General features: G+C 42.7%; 1 protein-coding gene across 1 annotated transcript; it reads left to right on the top strand.

The window, feature by feature from the left end:
- The first annotated feature begins 1789 nt into the window (after positions 1 to 1789).
- Positions 1790 to 24396, top strand: ccdc85al (coiled-coil domain containing 85A, like). Its single transcript, XM_070990695.1, has 4 exons — positions 1790 to 2486; positions 3801 to 4899; positions 19753 to 19810; positions 23265 to 24396. Exons 1-4 carry the CDS (start codon positions 2241 to 2243, stop codon positions 23281 to 23283), a joined length of 1422 nt encoding a protein of 473 aa, XP_070846796.1. The 5' UTR covers positions 1790 to 2240; the 3' UTR covers positions 23284 to 24396.
- Positions 24397 to 24959: the final 563 nt, after the last annotated feature.

Below are 24959 nucleotides of genomic sequence, written 5' to 3'. Positions count from 1 at the left end.
AAGCTCGGGCGTCTTCTATTGGCTCCTCTTTCCATGACGTTGCTAGGGCGTGCTGTGCGTACGCACGGAACGAGGGTAACTATGGGAATTGAAGTTTAAAGTATTGCTAGTCTTTCTGCGGAGGCACAGTACTACAGGACACAGCACGCCTACCACACGACACACCCACTTCGTACAGCCTTATTGGATTTTTTTTTTCTCTTCTTCACTCGCTGCTGCCTCAGCATTGTCAAGAGAACAAATATCAACCGAAATAGCTGGCTTATGACCTTTGACCAAACCAGTAGTGGAAGGTTAAGTAATTTCATTTACATAACTAAGTTCCTACAACTTATATACAAATATTTCCATTGAATGCTACATTGTGCTTCTACTTCACAACAATTTAGTGGGATATACTGTTCTTTTGACTTTGCACATTTATTGGATACATATTGTTAATAGCCTAGTTAATAGAATACAGTGAACATATACATACATTCATAGGATCCTCTTAGATACTAATAGATTATGATTTGCAGTTGTAGCCTATAACAGTAACCTGTCTAACAAATTCACACCCACAAAACCCACAGACCACTTTTTTTTTCCACACAGGTAGTGTCTTTGGATAAACCGCAAAAGTGCTAGCCTACAATTAGTCAGCCTTATCAATTAGTGCTCACTACTGCACACAGTAATAACGTCCCTTTCAAATTCAGGCATATAATGATCTGTCACATGGACACTGCTGTATGTTTTACACAGTTTTACATCCTAAGGTCACTGTGCTGCCCATTAGCAGTTGTCCATGATGCTGGAGTGAAACTGTTGCCAAATGCTGCTTGTGATGACGCCGTGTTCAAGGCTCACATACTGGGATGTTGACATACAGTATGTCTGCCATCTGTATCGGCCTGACCTAAAGTATAGCTGTGGAAATATATTTGTGCCTGAAATTTCAGTGACTGACGATGAAGTGTGATGAATTCATCATGGCTTCAACTTGAAATGCTACACCGTAATGCACTTTGAAACACATAGGATACTGTCCCAGCTTAAATAGTAAGATGAAAAGTAGCCTACTCTTATCTATACCAGAATTTTTTTTTTACAAATGAACAGAAATTGATACCCAGTTGCTAGTGTTTTTATGCTAATGAATTTATTACTGCACTTAAGGACAAATTTGATGCAGCTTACTTGTAGGCCTTCTTTTCTTGAGTGTTTCCATCTTTATACTTCCTGTTCAGTACATCTCAGTCAGAAATATTGTACTTTTTACTCCACAACTTTATGTTTTACGTAAACAGCTTTAGTTTTTTTTGTGACTTTGCAGATTAAGATTAACCATACAAAATATAAATCACTTAATAAATTATGACCTACTATTACCTGCCTTCACGATATAAAGTAGTTGAAATTAGTTCCACCATCACAGCAGCCTGTACTGCATTACATACACATTAATACATACATTAATGGGTCTGAGTGCAGGACCTTTGCTTGTAACTGGATATTTTAGTATTGATACTTTCACACAAGTAGCTAAAAGATCTGATTACTCACAAATTGACTGTATGTCTCTATGTGCTGCCCGTGTCATCACATTTTAACAAAGCATCAGTTGGAGAGTCACCAGGAACCTGAGGGAGACAAGCATCATTTCACACAGCTTGTTTAGTGCGTCTTTAAACATTAAGTGGCGCTGTAACCAAGCTGTATTTTTGGTGAAGCATAAAGCCCTGGAGGGAGGGAGAGAGAGAGAGAGAGAGAGAGAGAGAGAGAGAGAGAGAGAGAGAGAGAGAGAGAGAGAGCTTGCTGCCGTGCACAGCGGACTCTCCCCTCTCTCTCTCTCTCGCAGAGTGCTGAACATACAGGCGGCAGGTGTGTGCACCGACTGTCCGCCGAAGCTTTTCTCACTTTGATCACGTTTGGGACCGGATTAGGATACTAAACCGAGCCGATAAGTCACCGTGCATGTCGGCTGTCTGCAGTACCTCCCTGGCTGTGAGGATGTTGCAGTGATAAGACAGCAGAGCATCTTCTCCTCCGTATCGCACGCAGCCGGCATCGTCAGCTGTTGCTCTAGCAGAGACTGGAAGAGTCGAGAGCGACAGAGAAGGCCACACTATGCGACTGACTTTCTACCGGTAACCGTTTTTCCACCTCTAGTCGACCGGGGAGCGGATGCGAGCAGACGTCACCAACGAGCCTCTGACTATTTTCTGCGCTTTGTCGGTGCCGGAGGAGCTGTGCCAATGGAGAAAGCGACTCCGCCGCCCCAGCCCCAGCTCCAGCTGTCGATAACGAAGACTGAAAGTCCAGCGGAGGACATCTCCGGCCTGACTGACGAGGAGCTGCTCAAGTGGACCAAGGAGGATCTGGTGCGGCGGCTGAGGCGGTCTGAGGCCGACAAGATGAGCGTGATTCTGGACCACGGGAATCTCATCCGCGAGGTCAATCGCAGCCTCCAGCTGCATTTGAACGAGATCAGGGGGCTGAAGGTGAGGGGGCGCGCATTGGTTAAGGATGAGATCATAGGTTTGGAGCGCACCTGAGAGCGCGCATAGCGGGAGGGATGTTGTACTGTTTAGAGAGCGCCTCTACAAACATGGTGAGAGAATCGATGGTATCATTGAAGTTCGCTGTGCCACTGTGCAGGCCTGTATGACAATCTGATATGGATGAATGCGGACCCTGTGTGCACACTGGCTTTATGTGAACGCTCAACCTAAGGCAGGCTCATAGTTTTCATGCAAGTTTTGCTGGGGAAGTGGGAAATTCATGATTTTAAAATATCAAGAAGAGTTGAATTTAGAAGGGGAGGGACGCTTAAGACCAAATCAGTGATAAAATAAATGTATCCCTACAACTCAGCTCATAAAACCGAGAGCAAGTAAGATTAGAGTACAGGCCAGTGAGGTAGAAATTCACCCTGGAAACTGAAGGCATGCCTCTCTTGAAATCTCCTGCTCTGTTCATATGCCAGGTCTCAAATCTGGTGTCCAGATCTCTGTGTCTTAGCTACACACACCTCACATTCCTACACCATTCCTGCTCATAAATCTACAGTACGTGCATTACAATTTGCTTTTAGAACAATGTGGCATTTGCTGTGAAAGTAGATGTAAGTAACCTTTACCTGCTGCCTTCAGTTTCTGCACTATTAAGAGGAACATAACACAGTGTCCACAATGTTTACAGTTAAAGCTGAGACCCAGCCTGAGGTAGCCTCAGATGAAGCACATGTGGATCATTTGCCTTTCTTGGAGACCCCGTCACCTCTCCACCCATGCAAGCTGCCTAATTACACAGGAAAGAGCTGGAGGGTAAGAAAGGGAGAGAGAGCGGGAGAGGGAGTATAGGGGAGAAAAAGAAGGAGCTCATGGGGAGGTGAGGAAGGGATTTTTAAGTAAATGTTGCTGGGTGTAAAAGGTTGAGGACATGTGATTTACCCCAACCCATTCTTATTTCTGTGTCTGGCCTCTCCATCTCCTACAGAGCATTATAATCTTCATTATGTACTTCACATTGAATGGTACGCAGTGAGTCAGTGCTTTTATGGGAAAGGCAGAGAGGATTAGGATTTCATCTCATTATGATTGCATACAGCATTTGACTGATATCTAAAAGAGCAGTGAAATGGATTGAAATTGGACAATGGTTGCAGCGATTAACTTGGGAGCTAAATGAATACAAGACAAGCTGTTTTGTTTTGTCTGCCATGATCAGCATTGTCATATTTTATGATGCCTCTTAATGCTTGGGCCTCAACTTAACTCTGTTTTCTTCCTGTTTTTTCCTTCTTTTCCTTTCAGGACATTAATCAGAAGCTGCAAGAAGACAACCGTGAGCTGCGGGACTTGTGCTGCTTCCTGGATGACGACCGCCAGAAAGGCAAGCGTGTATCCAGAGAGTGGCAGCGGTTGGGACGTTACAGTGCCAGCATCATGCGTAAAGAGGTGACTCTCTACCTCCAGAAACTCAAGGAGCTGGAGCTTCGGCAGGAGGAGGTAATCCGGGAGAACCTGGAGCTGAAGGAGCTCTGCCTGCTGCTGGATGAGGAGAAGGGGTTGGTAGGTGGAGGAGGTGGTGGTGGTGGAAGTGGAGGGGGAGGGACTGTAGGCATGGGAGGGTGCCGTAACTCCATAGACAGCCAGAATAGTTTGCTGCTGGTGCCCGGGCATGGGCTCCTGATGAGAGATGTGGGGGATGGGAGCAGCACCTCCAGCGCAGGGAGCGCTGACAGCTCCGATCACCCTCACCAGAAGCAGCCTCACCTGGTTCCTGGGGTGGGTGGAGTCGGTTGTGGTGGGGAAAAGGGGAGCCCTGAGCTTGTGCACAAACCCAGGTGTAGCAGCATCAGTGGAATAGGAGGTGGAGGTGGAGGAGACAGGGAGGTGTCCAGCCCTGAGCACCCTGCTGGGCGCCACCGGAGTACAAGCCTGGAGTACCCATACACCCTGCCCCAGCTCTGCCGGCCCCGCTGTGGCTCCATATCTGTGCCTGACCACAGTCGGGTCATGCGGGGCCTCAGTCCAGAAAAATACGGGAGGAACGTGGGCCGTCGAAGTCCTGAGCAGCACCCCAAGCACCACAGCTCTGATCTCGTCCTGGGCCAGAGGCAGCACCTCCTGGGTCAGGGAGGCAGCGGGGAGCTCTATCAAAGGCACCACAGGAGCAGCATCAGCAGTACTGGCTGTGGGAGCCCCGAACCCCAACTGGCACATTTAGGGACCACTGAACACCATGAAAAGGGTTGCGCGGTCCATGGGGGCAGCCCTGAAACTCAAAGGCACCAGTACAGTATGAGCCCTGACCATATGAAGTTTGGCAGCCCTGTGAGAGAGGGGCAGAGGAGGCCAGCTGTAGACGAGCTGTCGCCACATCATCGGAGCATCTACAATGGCATGAATGGTAGGTGTGTGCTTGGTTATGTTTCTGTGTGAGTGCATGTGATCATTCCGCGTTTAGATTTTCTAATGAACATCACTCCTCCTCTCAGAAAGGCCAAAAAATACTGAAATCATGTAACTCATGCACACATGCACTTAAATGCAAAGATATACAAATCACATAGACTCAAGCCACACACACACACACACACACACACACACACACACACACACACACACACACACACACACACACACACACACACACACACACACACACACACACGCACGCACATGTTAGGTTTTTATCACTTTTGGGGAAATTACACAGACTTACATTCATTTCCTGGAAACTTACCCTGACCCCAACCTCAAACAAAACCTTAAACCAAGTCTTCACCCTGAAATTGAATGATTTCCATTATGGGGACTTGTAATTTGTCCCTAAAAGGATAGCAAGGACAAACTTGAGCACAAAAGCCTCTCCAGGTTTTGCTAATTATTTTGTTTTGGCCATAGGGCGGAGATTTTTTTTTTTTTTCTGTAAAAGCTTTAGAAATTTTAAAAAGCAGATTTGCTGTGTGATATCTGATTGGAATGCACTTATTCGATTGAGAAAATAGAGATACTCTTCCGACTGTTGCAAAATTTACAGCATTATTGATTTTTTGGGGCATCTCGAGAGGAATGTGGGTTGGCTCAGTGTATGAAAGAGAAAATAAAGGGTTCAGAAATATTTATTTTACATGTCCTACATCTAAGTTGAACAGATTCAGCTCAAATGAGCCATGCTCAGATTTCAGTGTGTGGTGTAGCGTCGCAGCTGCTGGCTCACAAAAAGGCACGCACGTGTACCTCTTAGACGACGAATTATCCCCAAATTTTTGCTGCAGTGATGCTGATCTCAGTGAGATCAGTCGGAGTTAAGGATGTCAGAAAAAAGGAGGAATATCAAAGTACCAATTTGGCTGCTGTTTAAATACCCCACAGTGGCTGATAATGATTTCTGGAGTCCGGGGGAAAAAAAGTGCTGAGTGGCACAGAGCTGGCACAAGCTAAAGGACATATTCCTCAAGGTGAAATATCTTCCTGACTCAGCAATATAAGACTGAAATTACAAGAGAAACAGAAACAGTCTAAACAGAGCTGAGGAGATGCAACTGTTACAGCACGCATTTCAATTGCCTCTCATTAGGTAATGTCGATATGTGAGATTGTGCGATATTGTTGCTGAAGGGTAAGTCATTTCTGCCTGTTGATCATTTGGATTGCTATGTATTGATGTGACATTTACAAAGCAAAGACACATATTACTGGTTTGAGTGTGCTACCTTTGCTAACGTTGGCTGACCTTAAAGGGGCACTTCACAGATTTTACACATGAAGATCAGATTACTTAGAGTACTATTTAGCCTGTGAAAACAATTACATGTCATCAGTAGCTCTGAAGTAGCTTTGTCAAGTCTGAGAAAATAACCCTGATGATGTAATTGTGATGTCGTCAGGGTTATCTCAGCTTGGGTTTGGGGTTTGAAGATGTTGACAGAAGACTCACAAAGTTGTGGCATCTGAAAAACACTGTTATTTACCAGACAGGGATGGTCTGACAAAACAATACTGAGATGCATTGTTGGAATTGCAGTATTTAGGTATAGGCCGTATAGGTCGTCCATGCAAACTCCTTATTACGACCCATATTTATCCATTTTTGTTGTTAATCAGTGACTCCTACTGGCCATAACAATTATGAAAAAGGCAAAGGAGGAAAAGCGTGTAATGGAAGGTAATTTATGTAGATACCTTGCATAGTTATTTTTCTTAAACCTAACCAAGTAGTTTTCATGCCTAAACCTAACCAAACTGCAAAGGTTTTACAACGTTAAATAGTTACTGGATGTAACTATGTGAGTCTGTTGCTGGTACTCTGCAACGGTCATATTCACCATATTGGGAGTCAACGCAAACAATCTATTCTGTCTTTTTTTTTTTTTGCAATGTGTGGATTATATTATAAAGACACAAGCAACTTTGATTTAGATGATCATTCTGTTTCTATTTTAGCTCTCTGAGCACTCTATAGCTCCACAAGAGATTTCAATCTTGATGTAACCTGAAACCTCATATGATGTCTGAAAAAAGGCCACGCCACATTAATGCCTCACAAATCCTAAATTGGAAAATGTTGTGAGTGCACAGGGCACTCACTGACCCTTGAAGCTGGTGCTTTGCCAACTGTGGCATAACAGTTTGCGAACTTAGGTTGGAGTGAAATGCATGCACCAAATAGCCTTTAACCAGGTTCATAAAGACCTCATTAAACCTGTGTGTGCAAAATTTGAGTGCGTTGCTGTAGGGTCATATTGGTATATCATCGCTAGCTGTCTGTCAGGATGGCTGTATCTCTATCACAAACGTGTCCCTGCGGGGCCGCCATGCCTCCACTGACCTGACAAGGACACTAACTTCAACTGTCATAACACAATATTTGCAGATGGATCAAGACATGCAATCAACACTTGAGGTTGAAGATTTTGCTTTTGTGGTGCAGATACTGAATTAATCACTTCAAAATATTGCTGACAGATTCAAATACACAAACACAAACACTGCACTGTAGGCAATGAAGAAAAGAAAGCAAATTAATAGATTTGTGACGTGGGAGAGGTAAAGAGAGCAGCTTTGTGGCCGCGTCTGCATGTGTCATCCACTGACCCATCCTTACTGCCATGTCCTTTTTTGGACGAAGAGGGAGTTTAATTCCTGTGACGATGTAGTACACTCCATTCGCTTGGATTATCCTCTAAGCCCTTTGCACAGTATTATTTCATTTTTTATGTACGTGTGTGTGTGTGTGTGTGTGTGTGTGTGTGTGTGTGTGTGTGTGTGAGAGAGATTTGGATGGATGTGCCAGTGTCCTATCCAGGGCCACTGTAGCAATGTACGTTTTTATTCGGACAAATGAATGTCTCATGCTCACGTGCCACTTGACAGTACTGAACCACAGGCCATTTAAATTCCTGACAAATCCAAAATGAAAGCAAAACAATACACTGACCTCTGCAGCCTTTTCATACAATCTGCTGTTGCATCTTTTGGGAAGCTTATCACACATATTCTGTTGTAGTTACAGCTGGGAGGAAGGCACAATCCCTGAAATGATGTAGCGCTGTTTGAGATGTTTAGTCTTCTGCCAGAAAAAAAAGCCTGTGCAAGCTTACCCTCTCATCTCAACAATACATAATTCAGAAAATAAGTGGTGTAATTAAAAGAATTCAGGGAGTACCATGTCCATAAATTACACATAAAATAACTGCACGTTGTGTTGGAATTTTACAAGTTCTTGAATAATTATTGTCTTGTCCATATAAAACAATGTGCCTATAAAGCCTGTTTGGACTCAGTATGTGACACTGGGCAATACAGTTAAACAGTGAAAGCTTCAGTTTTGACCAAATACATCTTACCATGTGATGTATTTTCTCGTAGGCAAAGATAATCAGCCATGAATGCTGTACAGTGGTCTCCTGACCCAGACTGGAGGGCTGACTGTTTGCTGAGCTTATAGCGCTACAGAGGGTCTTTTTCAAAAAGAAGAGAGACTTAATCATGTTTTCTGCTTTAGCAATCACAAGTTCTGCATATTAGCATAAGCTGCTCAGATGATCGGGAGGAGAAAAAAAGCCACATGGGAAAAAAAGACAGTACAGTGTGTGGGACGACCTCTGCCCTTGTGATGCCAGTGAATGCCACACACACACACACACACACACACACACACACACACACACACACACACACACACACACACACACACACACACACACACACTCACACACACAGAATGAAAAACAATCACTCTACAACTGACCTCTCAAAGCCCCACCCCCCTCAGTTAGTGTTGCTACGTGTCAAGCTCTCTGGTCTTGCACGGTACACAGTTCACAATGAAAATTCTAGGTCTTTTTGAAACCATGAGTACTTGATTTCATACAGAAGTAGGAAAAAGCAGACTCTTTATTTCTGGCCAACGACCACTGATTTTTCTGCCTGAAATGATAACTGTCACGAGCAGATTTTAGTGAGCTAAATAATGCTAACGCTGCTGCTCATGTTAGCCTAACCTCTCATATCGGCTCCCAGGCAGAGGGGAAGTAATACCCAGTGAACGTAGCCTGGGACCCTCCAAAATAAATAAATGCTAGCCAGTGATGGGTCCCGTGGTAGTAAGCTAGTTAGCCAGATGTTCTACATTCTTCATCTTAGGTAAGAATCCATTCTTGCACTTCTGCTCTTGTGTCTGTGGTTTTGGTTCTGCAGTGCCTAGCTGCAGTTGCAAAGCTGTGATTGGACAATCAGTGTTTGAGGGAGTGGTCTGGTGAACAGTCAGTTAAACAAACATATTTTTTCTTTAACAGAAATTGAATCTTTGAAATAAGTGGCTGGTGAACTTTTGCATGTTCATGTCTAACCTTTTTTCTTGTCTTTTCATTTAATGAGAGCTGATAAACACTGGCAGCAAGATTCTCCATTCTTGAGCACAACATATCTGATCAAATTAGCAAAGATCATCCCACTGTCCCATTGATTCTATTAATCTTCATAATTGCAGCATCAGTTCTGACTCTCAGCTCCTCTGGCTGTTGTTTAGAAGTGCTGCTGCTTGTCAGTGCAACAGGAAATCATCGCTGAAGCTTTGGCCACAGATAATGTTCTCCCTCTCCACTGTCACTGAGAAAGCCTGGCTTTATCTCTCCCTCCTCCCTCTGTCTCTCTCTCCTTGCATCCTAATTGGCTGCCAGTGTGAACAACCAGCTGTCGGACAGAGAGAAAACTCTGATTACAAAGGCCTCTTTCTGGAGGAGGCCGGAGGATGTACTGTTTGCCAGGCTGAGCTGAGCAAAGAGGGTTGAGGAAGTATTTGAGTGGATTACTGGCTGTTTTCTTCCCCTCCTTCTTTCTGTCTCTTTGTATCTTCCTCTCTGTAACACATCTTTTCCTCTTCCTCTGACTCCACTCCATCCTTCTCCTCCTCACTCATCTGCCAAGGCAATGGATGGAAAGCATCCCCTTGACAAATTGTGAAGTCTGACAGCCTAAGCAGCATGAAGAAACCCAAATGTTTGTCACAGCTGCTTGGCATGAAAGGATTTGGAGGAGCATTAGGCTGCTGTAACTCAAATGGATTAGAATTATTACCAGATAGCCTCATCTGTACTGCTACCATCCCAGCTTTACCTTTCATTACTAGTTCAACTTGCTAAAGTGCCATGGTGTTGTGTAGACTGACTTGTTCATACAAATAATCCTGGTTCATATTGCTGCAGATAGATAGGAGGTGTTCCCTGTTTCATGTGTTTTATCATTTAAAACAGCAGAGGAATGAGAGCAGGTTAAAAACTCCAGAGATAGTTAGAGCCTAGGCCATCAGAGACGTGCGATTCTCAAAGGTGGATGTCTTTATCACAACCGCGCAAAGGGGAAAATGGTACTTTTAAATGCTATCATGGCATTTGAATTTGTAATCACACCTGAGACCAATTATCCCAAACACCCTTGCCTATAGGCCATCAGAGCAGCCATTAACCAAGGAGTGCATGATTAGGCATTTTGTTTATCTACCTCTGGTGCATATCATTGTCATTTTTAATCAAGCCGCCTTCAGCTTCGCCTCTTTAAAGCTTGCGTCTTGTGGATGGAGCAAAGATTGCCTCTTTGCCTTGTTATATTCAAACAATGCACACAATTTTTTTGGTCTTACATCTGTAATTCCTGCCAAATACTCATGACAACAGTGATGTCAATGGGAAATGGAGTGTGAAATGTCTCCAACAAGAGAACAAGAATTATCTTTGGCAAGCTGAATTATAAATTAGGGAGCGGCAAGGAGAATGATTATGTACTGCATATACAGCCAAGATGAACTTTTAGAGTATTATGAGGGCATTTATGTGCAGCATTTTGGCGCTTTTGTATATGTAAATGTTACTGTGTGTCTGTAAAGACAGACAGATTGAAACAAATCATTCAGTCTTTATGTATGAACATGTAAAGCAGTTAGCCATTGTTGGATGTTCCCAAACACCCCCCACCAGAAGCTCCTAAGTAGCTGCATGAGTTATGAAGGCGGCTGCTTGGCATGTTCGAGCGTCGCTCCAGCCCAAACCCCAGAGGTATGTGACAAATGTTCCACAGTAGCCCCAGTCATCCGGTAGACACGCAAACCCAGTGGAATGGAGAACAGTCTTTGTCCTCTTATGCTGTGCCAGTGGGGAGCGGCCCACTGAGCTGAGAGGAAATTAGCTTGCTAGGCCAGGTAATTAACTGGAAGTTGAGTGGCTGCCATGTATGAGGGCAGCACTGGGCCTGAGGGAACCTCTGTCAGTCCCAAAGTCACCAGCAGTAACCACATTTAGCTACGTTACATTTACTTCAGCTGTAGCTGTGTGTCATGCTGAGAGCTGGCAGTCTTTCAGGTTACCTCTGTACCTTTGTACAACTCAAAGCAAGTCTCAGTCATTTCTGCTGAACAGCACCCACTCTGGCCATAAGTGACAATCTGGGATAGCGGTAAAATGCTAAAGCACAGGTAGCACAGGTCCAGAGCAGTCAAGAGTGAAATGGACTCAGTAATGTCCATGAATGCATGTTTTATTGTATCAAGACAAGTGCAATAAATGTGTCCTCAGTTATCATCTCATGCACAGATCAGTTTAATAAAACATGAAACACTGTACAACGTAAATGAGCTCAAAGTGTATAAAAATGACCCCCCCCCTTACTTCCAACCTAAATTTTTAATTGACATCCATGCCATGTATTAAAATGTACTTACAGCATGTGAACAAATAAGAATCAAACGAGAGTCCCTTCTCAGTATTTTGTGTCCCTTATGTTCATGATGGTCAAATGTGAAGTCTTCAATGGCAAAGTACTTTTTCTGATGCATCACTGACGGAGCCTATGAAACAGCTGAGATCACTTGTCTTCCCTTGTGTTATTAACTGTTTAACTCACCCTGTTCTCCAGCACTGACACTACTCCCTGTGGGGTACCAGGTGCCACATACAGCACTGCATTGCATTGTCCTGTCATGTCCTGTCAAGCCTGAATAAAGCCATCACAAATATTTATGTACCAGATACCTACATCTGGATGACAAAAAGCCATTACTGTAACAGATGGATGAAGACAGCAGCGTTATGTTATGTCTGCAAAGAGATTAAAGTTTGCTAACATTAGCCAGCAGGCTAGTGGTCGTAGCAGACCAGGTATGGTGGTGTTGGCAAAACCCCTCAATGCAACCTTACATTTCACACTACTGTATTCAGCCTTTAAGCAGTAAGGGAAAGAATGTGTTACTCTATCTATCTTTAATGCTCGGTTGGCTTTGTCTCTGCTGCCTGTCTGTTGAGCATTTGTTTCACTGATCAGCTGCTCTGCTGCTACCATCACTGTGATGGTTTTTGGAGCTTCACCATATGTTAAAACACGGATAGAAAGTGAGATAACACATCGGGATGATAACATGTCAGCTGACAGCATTATTATCCCTCCCTTATACAACACCCAGGATGTAGTTATTCATTTCCTGTAGCATAAATTTATCTCCTGCCCATATTGTGCATTATGTGCATTTGATGTAATGTTTTTCCCGATGAGAATGACAGCAAAGCATGTGTGCGGCTCCCATTACCGCAGATGAATGGGCTTATCCTACCAACGAGAAATGATTGGCACCGCAGTCATTATATTTATATCATTATCTCTTACTAGTTCTCTTTCAGAGATGTCTTTTGGCCTGTGAGATTTCCTCTTACAGATACTGAAATCAATTTCATTACCCCCCATTGCTCCAGACTGACTGGCTCATTTCCTGTACTGTTACAGAAAAAGGTACATTTAATTACCTCTTTCATCTGGCTTTGTGAGAGCTTCAGCTGCAGGTAAAACATGTAATTGAGAGAATTCTGGGGTTGCTTTGAACTGGAGTAGATGGGTCATTTTTTGTGATGGTATTCTACTTTTTCAACAGTTTCTCCAACTTTAAAAATACAACTTTATATTGATATTTCTTAATATTCTACTTTTAATATTGTGATGCAATCTTTTTTTTTATGCCATATAATAGAGTGTTAAAAAAATGTACTTTTACTGATGTGAGAAGAGCTGGATGATACTAAGAGCAGCAGAATGTAAATTTATGTCCACACGTAGATGTAACCCAGGCACATGTGTGACGAAATACCTAAATTCTATAGTTCATTGCATTGTTCTGAAGCAAATTGCCTCAACATTTTTGTTATATCTGATGCAATACATTGCATTATTTCTATCTGAATACAAAGGGCTTATTAGCATGACACAGCTACAGCAGGATTAGTTGATTTCATTATGTACGGGAGAGAAAGTATAAACAAGTCTCAGCCTCAGGACGTGGGTCATCGAGGTCTGAAGGCTTGTGGGAGTTGAGAATACAGAAGGCATTAAATGCACTTGGTGCTAGACGAAGCAGCAAAGAATTCTGGGATGCTTAAAATCCTGCATCATTCACAGCTGGAGAAATTACCAATACTGTCCATGTCTCACCCCACTCATCCGAACACACACACACACACACACACACACACACACACACACACACACACACACACACACACACACACACACACACACACACACACACCAGGGCTGTTATATTATTCAGCAGCATTGAGAGGTGATGGGTGGTGACATGTTAAATAGGACAACAGCAGTTTATCTTGCAACTGTCTGCTTAAATATTTAAGTCTACCTTTGAGACTCACAGCAGAATGCATACCACACCAGTGTGACTGACAAGACGGGCCCTTGTAAGAATGGCGGGGGATGATGTGGAAGCTTGAACATGGAGGACAAAGCAACAAAAGAAGAGTTAAGGGCTGAGGTTGTGACAGCACTCGCTTCTATAAATCTTTCTGACAGTATTCTGTTTTTTTCCTGCTCTGGTGGTCTCTCTCAGTTTGAGATTTCAAATTTCAGCAGCCATCCATCAAACTAAACGAGCATGTGTACGATTGCTATAAAGTGCAAAAATTCATGGTAATAATCAAAATGTGACGTCTGTACTTCATGCTTGAGTTTGCACATGGTTGCATGAGTGTGCTTTCCCTTTAGATGTGTGTCTGTATGTCTGTGTCCCTGAGATCACAGAGGCAAAATAACTACACACACATAACCACACACACAGGCCTTGTAAGCTTGATCAGCCTACAGGGCACCAATTATCCAGCTCTACCTCAGTGAGTTTCACGCTCTCATCTCTCCACAGTCTCCTTCAGCCTCACACTGAGCTAACCTGCAGAAACCGCAGCTTCAAGTTATTTGCTGTCCCTACCTGCTGCCATCACTCACTTCATTACAGTTCTTACACAGTAGTCAGAAGACAATTAGCATTAATTATAGCGACATGACAGCCTTTTCTCTCTTTTTCCTGTGTTTTCACACTCTGCATAGTCTAGTGCAATGACAAATGTGAGCTTAGGTAAGAAATGCATTGTTAAGGAAAACACCTTCCTGTGAAGATACATCCATTGTATCAGCCTAAATTACATATAAAAAAAAGAAGATTGCTAAAGAAGATGCAAGTTAAAAAAACAACAACATTTTTCTCCTAAAAGCAGTAAATCCATCCATTATCTATACCGCCTATCCCTTTCGGGGTTGCGGGGGGCTGGAGCCTATCCCAGTTACAATGGGCGAGAGGCGGGGTACACCCTGAACCGGTCGCCAGCCGATTGCAGGGCCACATGTAATGACAAACAAACATTCACACTCACACTCACACCTACGGACAATTTAGAGTCATCAATTAACCTAATGAGCATGTTTCTGGTCTGTGGGAGGAAGCCGGAGTACCCGGAGAGAACCCACGCATGCACGGGAAGAACATGCAAGCTTCACACAGAAAGGCCCCGCCTGACCCGGGGATCGAACCGGCAACCTTCTTGCTGTGAGGCACGCGCACTACCTGCTGCGCCACCGTGCAGCCCAAAAGCAGTAAATGATTTAGGGAAATGTGCTTGTAAGAACACCAAATGGGCAAAAAAAAAAAAAAAAAAAAAAATTACTCGCACTGACAATGTTGATGAGTCCATCTGTTTCTTCTAAGGAATAGTTTCATTTTGGGAAAGATATTTATCCACATATTTGCTAAAACTTGGTTTGATTACACTCTTAGGTCTGTGCAATAACTGTTAGAGAGCAAGGAGGCAGTTAACTGCTATTTGAAGTCACTACATTTCCTTGCACCGCTTTAACTTCTGTAACCAATGATCCCGTCCCAGCAGTCGAATGACACATGGCAGTTTAGAAAAGTCACTAAATGACACCTTGAGAAATATATATATTTCATATATAAATAAGTCTACCCTTAGTGTAATTTATTGATTTGAAGAGAGACAAGCCAACAGGGTCTCTCTAGCAGCGTGGTCAGTCAGCATGTTAGTGCTACAGTGAATGAACAAAGAGATGAAATTCCACAGACCTGAAGTGCCATCGACTGAGATGCTGTGAGCCAGTGACCAAATGCTGACTTGACTCCATAAATATCCTGCATTTAGTTTCTGCTTGCTTTACGTGCCATGGCCACACATAATCGCCGTATTATGCATTCAGAACTTGCCCTCATGCTTCAGAGTTGCACACAACAGCCTCGACTGCAGCTGCCAGAGGGACGTCAAGACAAGCGGCCCTCCAGCCGGGCAGCCTCGCTGACTGTCTGTCCGTCTGTCTGATTGTCTGACTGACTGCTAGCTAAATGGAAGGTCACTGATCTACCATGCATCTCCACGGGCTTTCCTGCCCAGCCAGCCTGAATAATTTATATAGCAGATTTTTCGGAGATCTGAGGGAATGGCCATGTGAAATTACCTTGCATTGATCCTGTAAGTTGAGAGAAGGAGAGAGGGGTTGACAGATCAAAGAGGATTGAGAGATGAGCGGCCTGGGGGAGGATGGCTTCATGTGCTCACTGGCTCCATTCACTCAACAATAACAACTTGATTACTGGTTTTGACAATTTATACAGATACACCTCTCATTCAGGGTTTTTCATTTTTCAACTTATTTAATCAATTTTCATGAAACAAAAGAGGTCTTATTTTGTTAAGACCACCTTCTTGAACCTCTTATATATCAACTGCAAGATTATGAGTCATATAGAGTTAATAATTGGTGTCTGGCTGCAGAGGGAGAAGGGTTTCCCATCCAGAACAGTGATTTATTCAGTGTGGGAGCGGCGTCTCCCCAGCCAATCTCACAGATCTCTTTGTGGGGAAATTTAGAGCCTTTCACTCGAGCTCTGGTGTACAGAGGTGGAATTTAAGGGAGCTTAGGCCCCACATTATTCTGGAGCAATCACATTATCTATATATTCCTGCTCTGACCTGCACAGACCCCCTTCCCCTCTACACATCTCTCACATCCCGTTAAATCCAATTTTGGTTTTAACGCCCGGCCCATAACTGAATTAACAAACACTGTTCAAGTGTGATGTATGTTTTCTCACTCTATAACTCTCCTTGAAGAGGTCACGGATGCTTGCCTGCATTCAGAAAGAGCAAGTTTCATTAGACATTGATAAAGTTCACTCTAATGGGATTCTATGGATTTTGGCACATGCCTGCTGTGTGTTAACAGGACTGCTCCATCACAAGACAGCAGCTGTAATCTTGTGATCTATGTGTGAGTGCGTGTGTGTGTGTGTGTGTGTGTGTGTGTGTGTGTGTGTGTGTGTGTGTGTGTGTGTGTGTGTGTATGTGTGTGTGAAGGACTGCTGACCTTGGGACAGCAAATCCATTTAAGCTAATTGTTCTTGTGCTTGAGTGGGTGAGGTTTGAATCCTAACACGCAGATCTGAGTTAGCTTGATGTGTTGAACAAGAAACTGTATTGTTTCCAGCAGTGTCTGTCTTTATTGACAGATTTTTAGACTGTGCATTTCTACTTGTCTTTGTCCTCTGGTTCCTGACTGCTCTGTAAGCTAACTGTAAGCATCACAGTTGTATCTACTGTGATGTAGAGAGCTGCTAGACTGAAAATAATGTAAAAGAGTTGAAAATATCAAGCATGTTTGAAACTGGACTTGAGGTCCCAGACAACGATGAGCTCAGGAACAGAGCGACGTCAACCTTCATACAGCGGGGTGATGACAAGGCCTAGCTGACGATTTGTTTATGACAAATCTGGAACAGATCTTCACATTGTACAGTGAGCCTATAGGCTAATATTTTGCACTAGTTTAATAAACAGAAATTGATGTTTCCGAACTATGGCATAAATCTAAAACAAACTGCTGCAATGTCGATGCTAGGGCACTCCATGTTCTCTATCTCCATGCTCCATGCCCCATCAGAGCATGTTCAGATGCCCTTCTTTCAAATGAGCCATCTAAACAGCTCTCAGCTGCACTTACTGCAGACTCTCTGTGGGAGGATCTTCACTAACCTCTGCAACCAACAAGTTGAGGGCCAGGTGACAGACGCGGACATCCAACAGCAGCAGTAGGCTACTTTTTTGGTAACCTTGTTTGCGTGTCTACTAGTACTGTAAGAAGAACGCAATGCAAAAAACAACAGCGAAGAAGCACAAAACCATAACACAGATGTCCTTGGAAAAATACAGTGCTACAACGTGGAAACCATAACAATGTATTTCTGATGCTGGTAGAAAGTGTTGATTGTAAAGACAACATTAAGGAAATAGAAGAGAGGTTTCTTGCAGCACATCAAGCGAAGCCATTTCCACTGTAAATACTCTGCTCCGCTCAAACGTGGCTCTCTGTCACAGTGAATGAAAGTATCACGCATGTTTGCAAATTAATCTGGACGTCCCAGACAAGGCTCTGTGCTCAGGAACAGAGTGGACACCAACCATGTGTTTGTTATGAAAATTCATCTGGAACACATCTGGAACTAATCACATCGTTGGGCAGGTACCCGACCAAATATTGTGCTAATATGACCATCATACATTCAAAGCTCATTTGTAAGGATGGCCTCATTCATTTTTAAATTTCATAAGTGCTGATTTTATTTCTAGCATCAATCCAAAGCCACATTGAGAATCTCCATACTCTACCACTCTATGTTTGTATTGATCTATCAGAGCATGCTCAGAGTCCTGCTTTCGGATGTACCATCTAAGCAGCTATCAGCTGAACTTCCTGCAGAGTTTCTGTGCCTTTGTTTGTGTGTTAGGAGGAAGTGAGATGTGATCATGTGTTTACCTCTCTGTAACTGGTCTATGAGTTCTGCTTTAGCTGTGAAATCAATTCCATTCCACACACCCTGACCTCCAAATGAAAATACCCTCTGGCCCACTGCTGCATCCCCCCGACTCTTTAAGGATGTTTTCATATCTGTGCCGGCTTGCCTCGCCCACCCCTCCCCCCTCATGAAGATAAACAGAGTGAGGGAAGGGGCAGGGAACTTAGTGAAGGTGGCTACTGGAATCTTTTGTGGCACTCGGCAGTCACAAGAGCATTATGAATCTTTAATGAGAGGTGTTAGTGCGCCAAGTAGAGGAAATGTGCTGAAAACATGATTATGGGCACATGGGGAGGAAACCGTTGGCGGAGGGAGAAAGAGAGAGAAATATCAAGCAGGGGAGCAAGGATAAAAGAATTGTTTTGAAGGGCAAAGGAGGTGAGGAGGGATAACTTTTTTTTAATCTTGTACCGCTTACGGCAAAGGCATTTTTCCTCCTTTCAACTGAAGTTCTGACCAGATGTGCTCACAGAGCTCGAGAGTATGAGAATAAGTACTGTGTATCCTGTACTTACTACTGTTACTTTAGATTAACACTGTTTTCTTTGGCAGCAACACTTTTCCTGTGTTACCTGGACAAAGCTGTTTCATCTGTTAGTCCTTGAGCAAAATGAACCCTTGTTTCTATGACTCACTGACTGGTGCAGTCAGCAAGGCCTCCTGCTATTGTTGCACTTTTCTTAGTCGTAAATTTGATACACTCTCACCCCCTTTACACTTTGCTTTAAAATGTGTTTTGGGTGATCAGTTTGTATGAATGCACCTAAGATGCATTGAGGACTAACTGTGATCTGATCAGCTAAAACATCTCCAGCGGTGGTGAGGGACATATTGTGACCACACTGAACATAAGGAAATGAAACTGCAGTTTCATATAAGTATGTTGGCTGAAATAACACCGATAAATGGATAACACTGGTCGCAGTCTTCTGCAAATAAAGTCAAAAGTTTGACAGTGTATGCATAGAGGGAGATGGGAATGTTGATACCACTCTCATGTCTGTGCATTTGGTACGGAGCTAAGGCCTGGAGTTAATTAGCCTAGCTTAGCATAAAGACTGAAACAGAGGGGAAACTGTTAGCCTGGCTTTGTCCAAGGTGGGTGCTGGGTGGAAGGAAAAATATTGTTTATCAAGAGGTAGCTATACCACATAACCTAACTTTGGAGCAATCCTGACTGGCTGTTTACCCCTGCTTCTAGTCTTTTTGCGAAGCTAAGCTAATTGCCACCTGACTATAGCTACATACTTCACACACACATGATGGTGGTTTAAAATCTTCTCATTGAAGTACAACCCCATTATATGTGGTTGAGTCAGTCTTTGTGTGAATGGTGAGCAGTACATGTTCAATATTAAACATTCCCTATTCGACCTTTTGCATGCATTTCCACTGATAACAAAAACTGGTGATACTCAATCACCATATTTTATTAATGAGTCATTTTCTCCTGTTTTGGCAGTCTAACCAGACAGACTTCAGCTCAAAATCATTAGATTAATGAGGCGCTCTTCTGTTGTCAAAACAACACATTTAAAACCCATTTCTTCTTCTGTCTTGTCTCTGTCACAGCTTTGATATCAGCCGGCTGCTGCACCAACAACTGTAGAAATGTCAAGCTATGGGACAGGTAAGAACCCCTCTCCACTGTCTTTCTTTTTCATAAACCTCTTTTCTGTTAATTCGAGTCTTTGAAAGAAGAGCAGCTAATGATGGTCATTGTGTATTCTTTCCACAAGGGCTCATAATCCTGTAATTAGCTCCCATTATTCTATTTTACCATACAGAGTGCTGTTAAATGTAGTGTGAAATCTACATTTAACAGTCAAATCAGAGGGTATTTGTGTTGTGTGTAAAGGAATGCCAATTGGAAATCTCAAGAGTGTATGAAATATTTGAATACTTTCACCCTGTTTTCTTGCTAAATCATTTGGTGATCAATGCAATATTTCTGTTGTGATCTTTTGTCATTGTGGTGTTGGTCCTTGAGTTAGTCCAGTGTACTGACTCCAGATGAGAAATGTGTTTGCATGCGCGGTCTGGCCCAGGTGTAATCACAGTGGGCTTACAGTGGGACTACAGAGTTAGAGGTGACCCTAACCTGTCCCTGTGTGTATGCTACATCTTCAATCAGGCCCCAGTGGGAGGGCGAGATGGCTGTGTTAATATTTAATGACTGCAAGACAAGACATACCTCCCCCTAGAGGACAGTCACGCCACCCCAAGCCAGAACACACTCACACACAACCACGTATAATCATAGGCATAATTCACACACACATTCTCATGGTCATTCTCCCATACATGGTGACTTTTACTACCTGTGGATGAACACGTCTCCCTCCCTTTCTGTCACATTATTCTTTTCACCTCATCATTCCTTCGATGCATGTGCACCAGTGAGTCAGGTGAGGGAAAGAAGAAAGTCTACTTTATGTCGGTGGATGATTTGCAAGCTCAGAGAAACGCAACAAGGATGTGCTAATAATGCAGAGTGAAGTGAGGTCCCCTGGTCCTCTGCTGTGGCGGGGACAGACGCAGGCGGCAGCAAAAGAATCTGTCACTGATAAGCAACACAAAAGCCTGCAGTGATCAACATCTTACTCACTCAAACTCTGTCTCTTTCATTTGCTTCCAGAGGATTTTTCTATCTATCTATCTATCTATCTATCTATCTATCTATCTATCTATCTATCTATCTATCTATCTATCTATCTATCTATCTATCTATCTATCTATCTATCTATCTATCTATCTATCTATCTATCTATGATAAAAAATGATAACTTAACCAGTGGCTTTATTACAGCTTAATAAATCAGTCACAAATGCTTTGCTGACGCTTTATAATACAATAACAAGTCAAGGACATCTTTTGGGTTGTCAGATTGTGAAAAATCACCTTGGCTGGTGCATCTGGACCAAATCCATTCATTAACAACTTGTTAACATTTACAGAGAACCCTAAGAACCCTGAAATCCTTCAAGGTTAAATTCAGTATTTGTGTTGGTGTGATAAGCAGCTGCTTCAGTTTCAAGGTGCTGGTATTGTGCATGCTGGCTCACTGTCACACTGTCATGGCTTACTGGGACATTTGAATAGAGCAGAGACATTGTTAATGTTATTGGTAACACCTCTGCTTATCCTACTATGACAAGTCAAAATGACTGCTGTGAAATAGAGAATTAAGTTGGAATTTGATCTGTTTGTATTGCTAATGGTTGAGTATTAATCAGCATGAAATTGAGTAATGCTTACTGAGAAATGCACTGCCATGCAGAATGTCAGTGGTGCCTTACTTTGCAAGCAATTATTCAGCAAAAATAATTGTGGTCTGCTCTTCTGATTAAAATAGATGTGTAGTCGAGATGTCATTCATCCTAAACCAAAACAAATCCCTCAAAGCTTTTTTTGAGGCTTTTTTTCTATGAAATAATTGTGCTACAAAAAAACAAAAAAAACAAAAACAAAAAAACCACATGCATTTGCCAGTTGCACTGCTTTTGTGTAACACTTTGATTTTCTTCATAAATGCACTGTTCATAAATAGTAGTGTTCATAAATGTATTTGTCACACAAGTGAAGGCTGGTCTATAAACAGACAAAACAATATAAATGTTGAACATAGATGGAAATTTTAGCAAGTACTATCCACTGATAAATGTTTAACAAATCTGCTAAATTCATTACATTACTTCCTATAAATGCTAAATGGTGACGGTTAAAGGCAAGGCTCACCAGTTTATGCCATTACTGAAGAACAGTGTGAGCACAAATCTAACAAGGAGCATCTTGGGAAATGCGGTTTGCAATGACGGAGTGATTTGCGCTCTGACCAAATGCAGAATTGATGATATATTAATAAGTTGAACCAACTCTTAAGCTGTACTTTTGTAAAGGGTCTTATTATTGTTTATAAAGAATTAGTAAACCATTGAATGGCCATTAAGCCATTTTAAGTGCTACATTCAGATTTTCTTCTTCTCAAGTTGTACTTTATAATAACTGTTTTGGGTTAAATTAAAATCTTAATTTTCTTGTGTTAAGTTGATTGAAATTGCCTTAAATTTGCACAGATCTGTGGAACATCTTTTACTCACCTGCACTCACCTGCACTCAGTATTAATAAATAAATAAATGATAAATAAATAAATTTAATTTTAAAGATAGAAAAATAGAAAAACTATGGTGGAAAATATTCACAGCTAACCTTTTTTCATGCTGAAAATGACACAAAATAAAAGGTGACATCTACAAAACGAGAAGTGAGACAGTTTTTGTCAATGAATAAAAACTAAGCATTACTGTGAAAGACATATGAACTCATTCGCCTACTCTAAGGAGCTGCAGGCATCTGTGGAATCCCACACCTCAGCGCCTGATTAGTGTCAGCAACAGTATAACATCAATATTAGTAACAATATCCTCCAACACCCAAAAATATCTCATGTTCAGAAGTTGAGCTGCTTGTCTTGCGCTACGGGTATTAAGCAACCTGATTCTGTGGACATTGTCCAGAGTTGTCCTTTTACGCATGTAGCACATTTGTCCGTGTCAGACGCGTTCTCACTGACTGGAAATACTGCGTCTGGTTTAGGCAAGGGATGGCGCCTGGGTAGAGACTGTTTTACATTGTATCAATGTACTGTGTTGCTTTCTAAATGTTACATGAATTTATGAAGCAATATACAGACAAGGAGAAGAGTACAAAGCAGTTACACTACAAACAATGTCATCAACATCATCAACACGTCCACTTGCTCGCTGTAAATTCTCCAGATGATGATCTGCTGTATTCACACGTGAGCTCAGTCAGACACGACACAGACTTTGTTCTCGGGACCTGGCAGGGTAAAGTCTGGTTAATGTCCGGTTTCACTGATTCTAACATTTGGCTTCACACACACAGCTGGTCTGGGTAATGTCTGAAAAAGTTCATGGTAGCAGTGCTTGTGTGAATATGGCTATACAGGCATGCATTTGTCCTTTGGTCTTTCCTGTTTATCAAATCAGTCAAAGATCAGTAACGCCTCACAAAAGTATTAATATCTTTTCTTCTTCCTCCTCTTTTCTTCCTGTGCAGCTTTGATGCCTCCTCTTGACCCCAGTTTGACCAGCTAGGCTCCTAAGATGGAGGAGGGGGTGGCAGTGGCAAAGCCCTCCTGTGTCTCTGGCCTCGATGGACACGAGGACCCCTGGACACCACCTTCCACAGCTGTGGGTGGTCCGTCGTCCATGGCCTCCTCCATGTCCACAGCCCTGAAACAGCCTGCCTCCATGTTTTCATTTCTACATATCGAGAGTTTTAGGGGGGGGGGGGGGGGGGGGTGCTATTAGGACAGCTGGTAAAACTTGTGAAGACTGCCATAGTTAAATGAATCAGAGTGGATATCTCTCCCTGCCAATGGTGACTCAGCTACCTCCAGGAGGGCACCCAGAGGAAGGGAGGGAGGCTGGGCATCGCTGAGAGAAAACGAGGGGAGAGGACGAGGGGAGAGGACGAGGGGAGAGGACTCTGCACTGTTTGTGCTGCGACCCCTCTGTTTACAAATGCAGATCACTGGTGGAGAAGCACATGAAGTAAACTTTCTACACCCTGCTGTTCTTAATTATTTTCCCACACTCATCCCCCGTTCTTCTCCTTCCCTCCCTGTTTTTCCCCTCCCCCCCTCCCCTTCAGATATCCATCATCTTCAAACTGTGTAATGACACTGGTGTAATCTAATGTTCCGTCTCTCGGTCGCCAAATCCAGCCGATCATGTGATTGCCATCGTCTTCAACCTTTTCAGCCATTTCAACTGAATTTAAAAACAAAACAAAAAATTATTTGTCAAAGATGTTCTAGCAAAGGAAAAAAAAAACAACCTCTTCCTGTGTCTTAAACCAAGATGGTCACCATTACTAGCTGCTGACAGATGTTCTAGTTCTATAAGATGCAATGTTCAGGTGTAATTTTTCTTTTTTGTATTATCTTCTTTGCTCCCCTAAAGCGCCTATATTGAAGCTGGGGATAAGATTATACATTTCTCCATGTTGTTTTTTACAAGGAAGTAAAGTCCAAGTAAAAAGTAGATTATTGGATTAGTTTTCTATATATCTATATATATAAATATAATATGATTATTATTTTTGACTTACTGGTATTAGAACTATTATATGAAGATGCATATGATCTATATATCAAATAATAAACAGACTTCTTTATGTAAAAGTGCATCAGTTGTTCAGCTTTTATTTCAGTGTGCTGAAATGATTCGGAGGTGAGTGTGTGCTGACCTTTGACCCTGCTGTCAAAGGTCACGTTGACATGTTGTGAAACTAATTATAAGGTTAGGGGAAAAAATCAATAGGTTACATAGGGCAAGACTCGTTTCTCCTCCTTTGTATGTGTGTGGCAAAGAATAAGCCAATTTTGTTAATTGTGATAAAAAGAAATTACGATGAAGCAAAGGAAGCGCGCGCAAAAACACTTTGTCACCCAGTTAAACACGACACCATCACATGTTCTCACGTCTCATCCTGCCACACTGAAGACAATAGAGTCAAACTGGAGAGGATTTCCTGTGAAACAGTCAGCTCTCCTTCCTCTGCACCCATCACCGTCTCTCACATCCTGACCAACAGGCTCAGACCAGCCATGCAATTAGCATCGCCTGCGCTTAAGGTTTCCGACACTATTGTGTGTTTGTGTTTGTGGTTTGATTAAAGGATAAAGCTGATGCTGTTCTATATATTTCTTTCCGTCAACAGATCCCATGAAAGACCAAAACCCCCAAT

This window comes from Chaetodon trifascialis, chromosome 2 (assembly GCF_039877785.1).
Source record: "Chaetodon trifascialis isolate fChaTrf1 chromosome 2, fChaTrf1.hap1, whole genome shotgun sequence".
Classification (NCBI taxonomy): domain Eukaryota; kingdom Metazoa; phylum Chordata; class Actinopteri; order Chaetodontiformes; family Chaetodontidae; genus Chaetodon; species Chaetodon trifascialis.
The sequence above is the reverse complement of the archived record's forward strand: the minus strand, read 5'-3'. Positions and strand labels throughout refer to the sequence as shown.

Excerpts from the sequence above, each read along its gene's own strand:
- ccdc85al (XM_070990695.1), top strand. The coding sequence starts at position 2,241 with ATGGAGAAAGCGACTCCGCCGCCCCAGCCCCAGCTCCAGCTGTCGATA. Across the intron at positions 2,487-3,800 it reads ACGAGATCAGGGGGCTGAAG|GACATTAATCAGAAGCTGCA; the intron begins GTGAGGGGGCGC and ends TTTTCCTTTCAG. Across the intron at positions 4,900-19,752 it reads CATCTACAATGGCATGAATG|CTTTGATATCAGCCGGCTGC; the intron begins GTAGGTGTGTGC and ends TCTCTGTCACAG.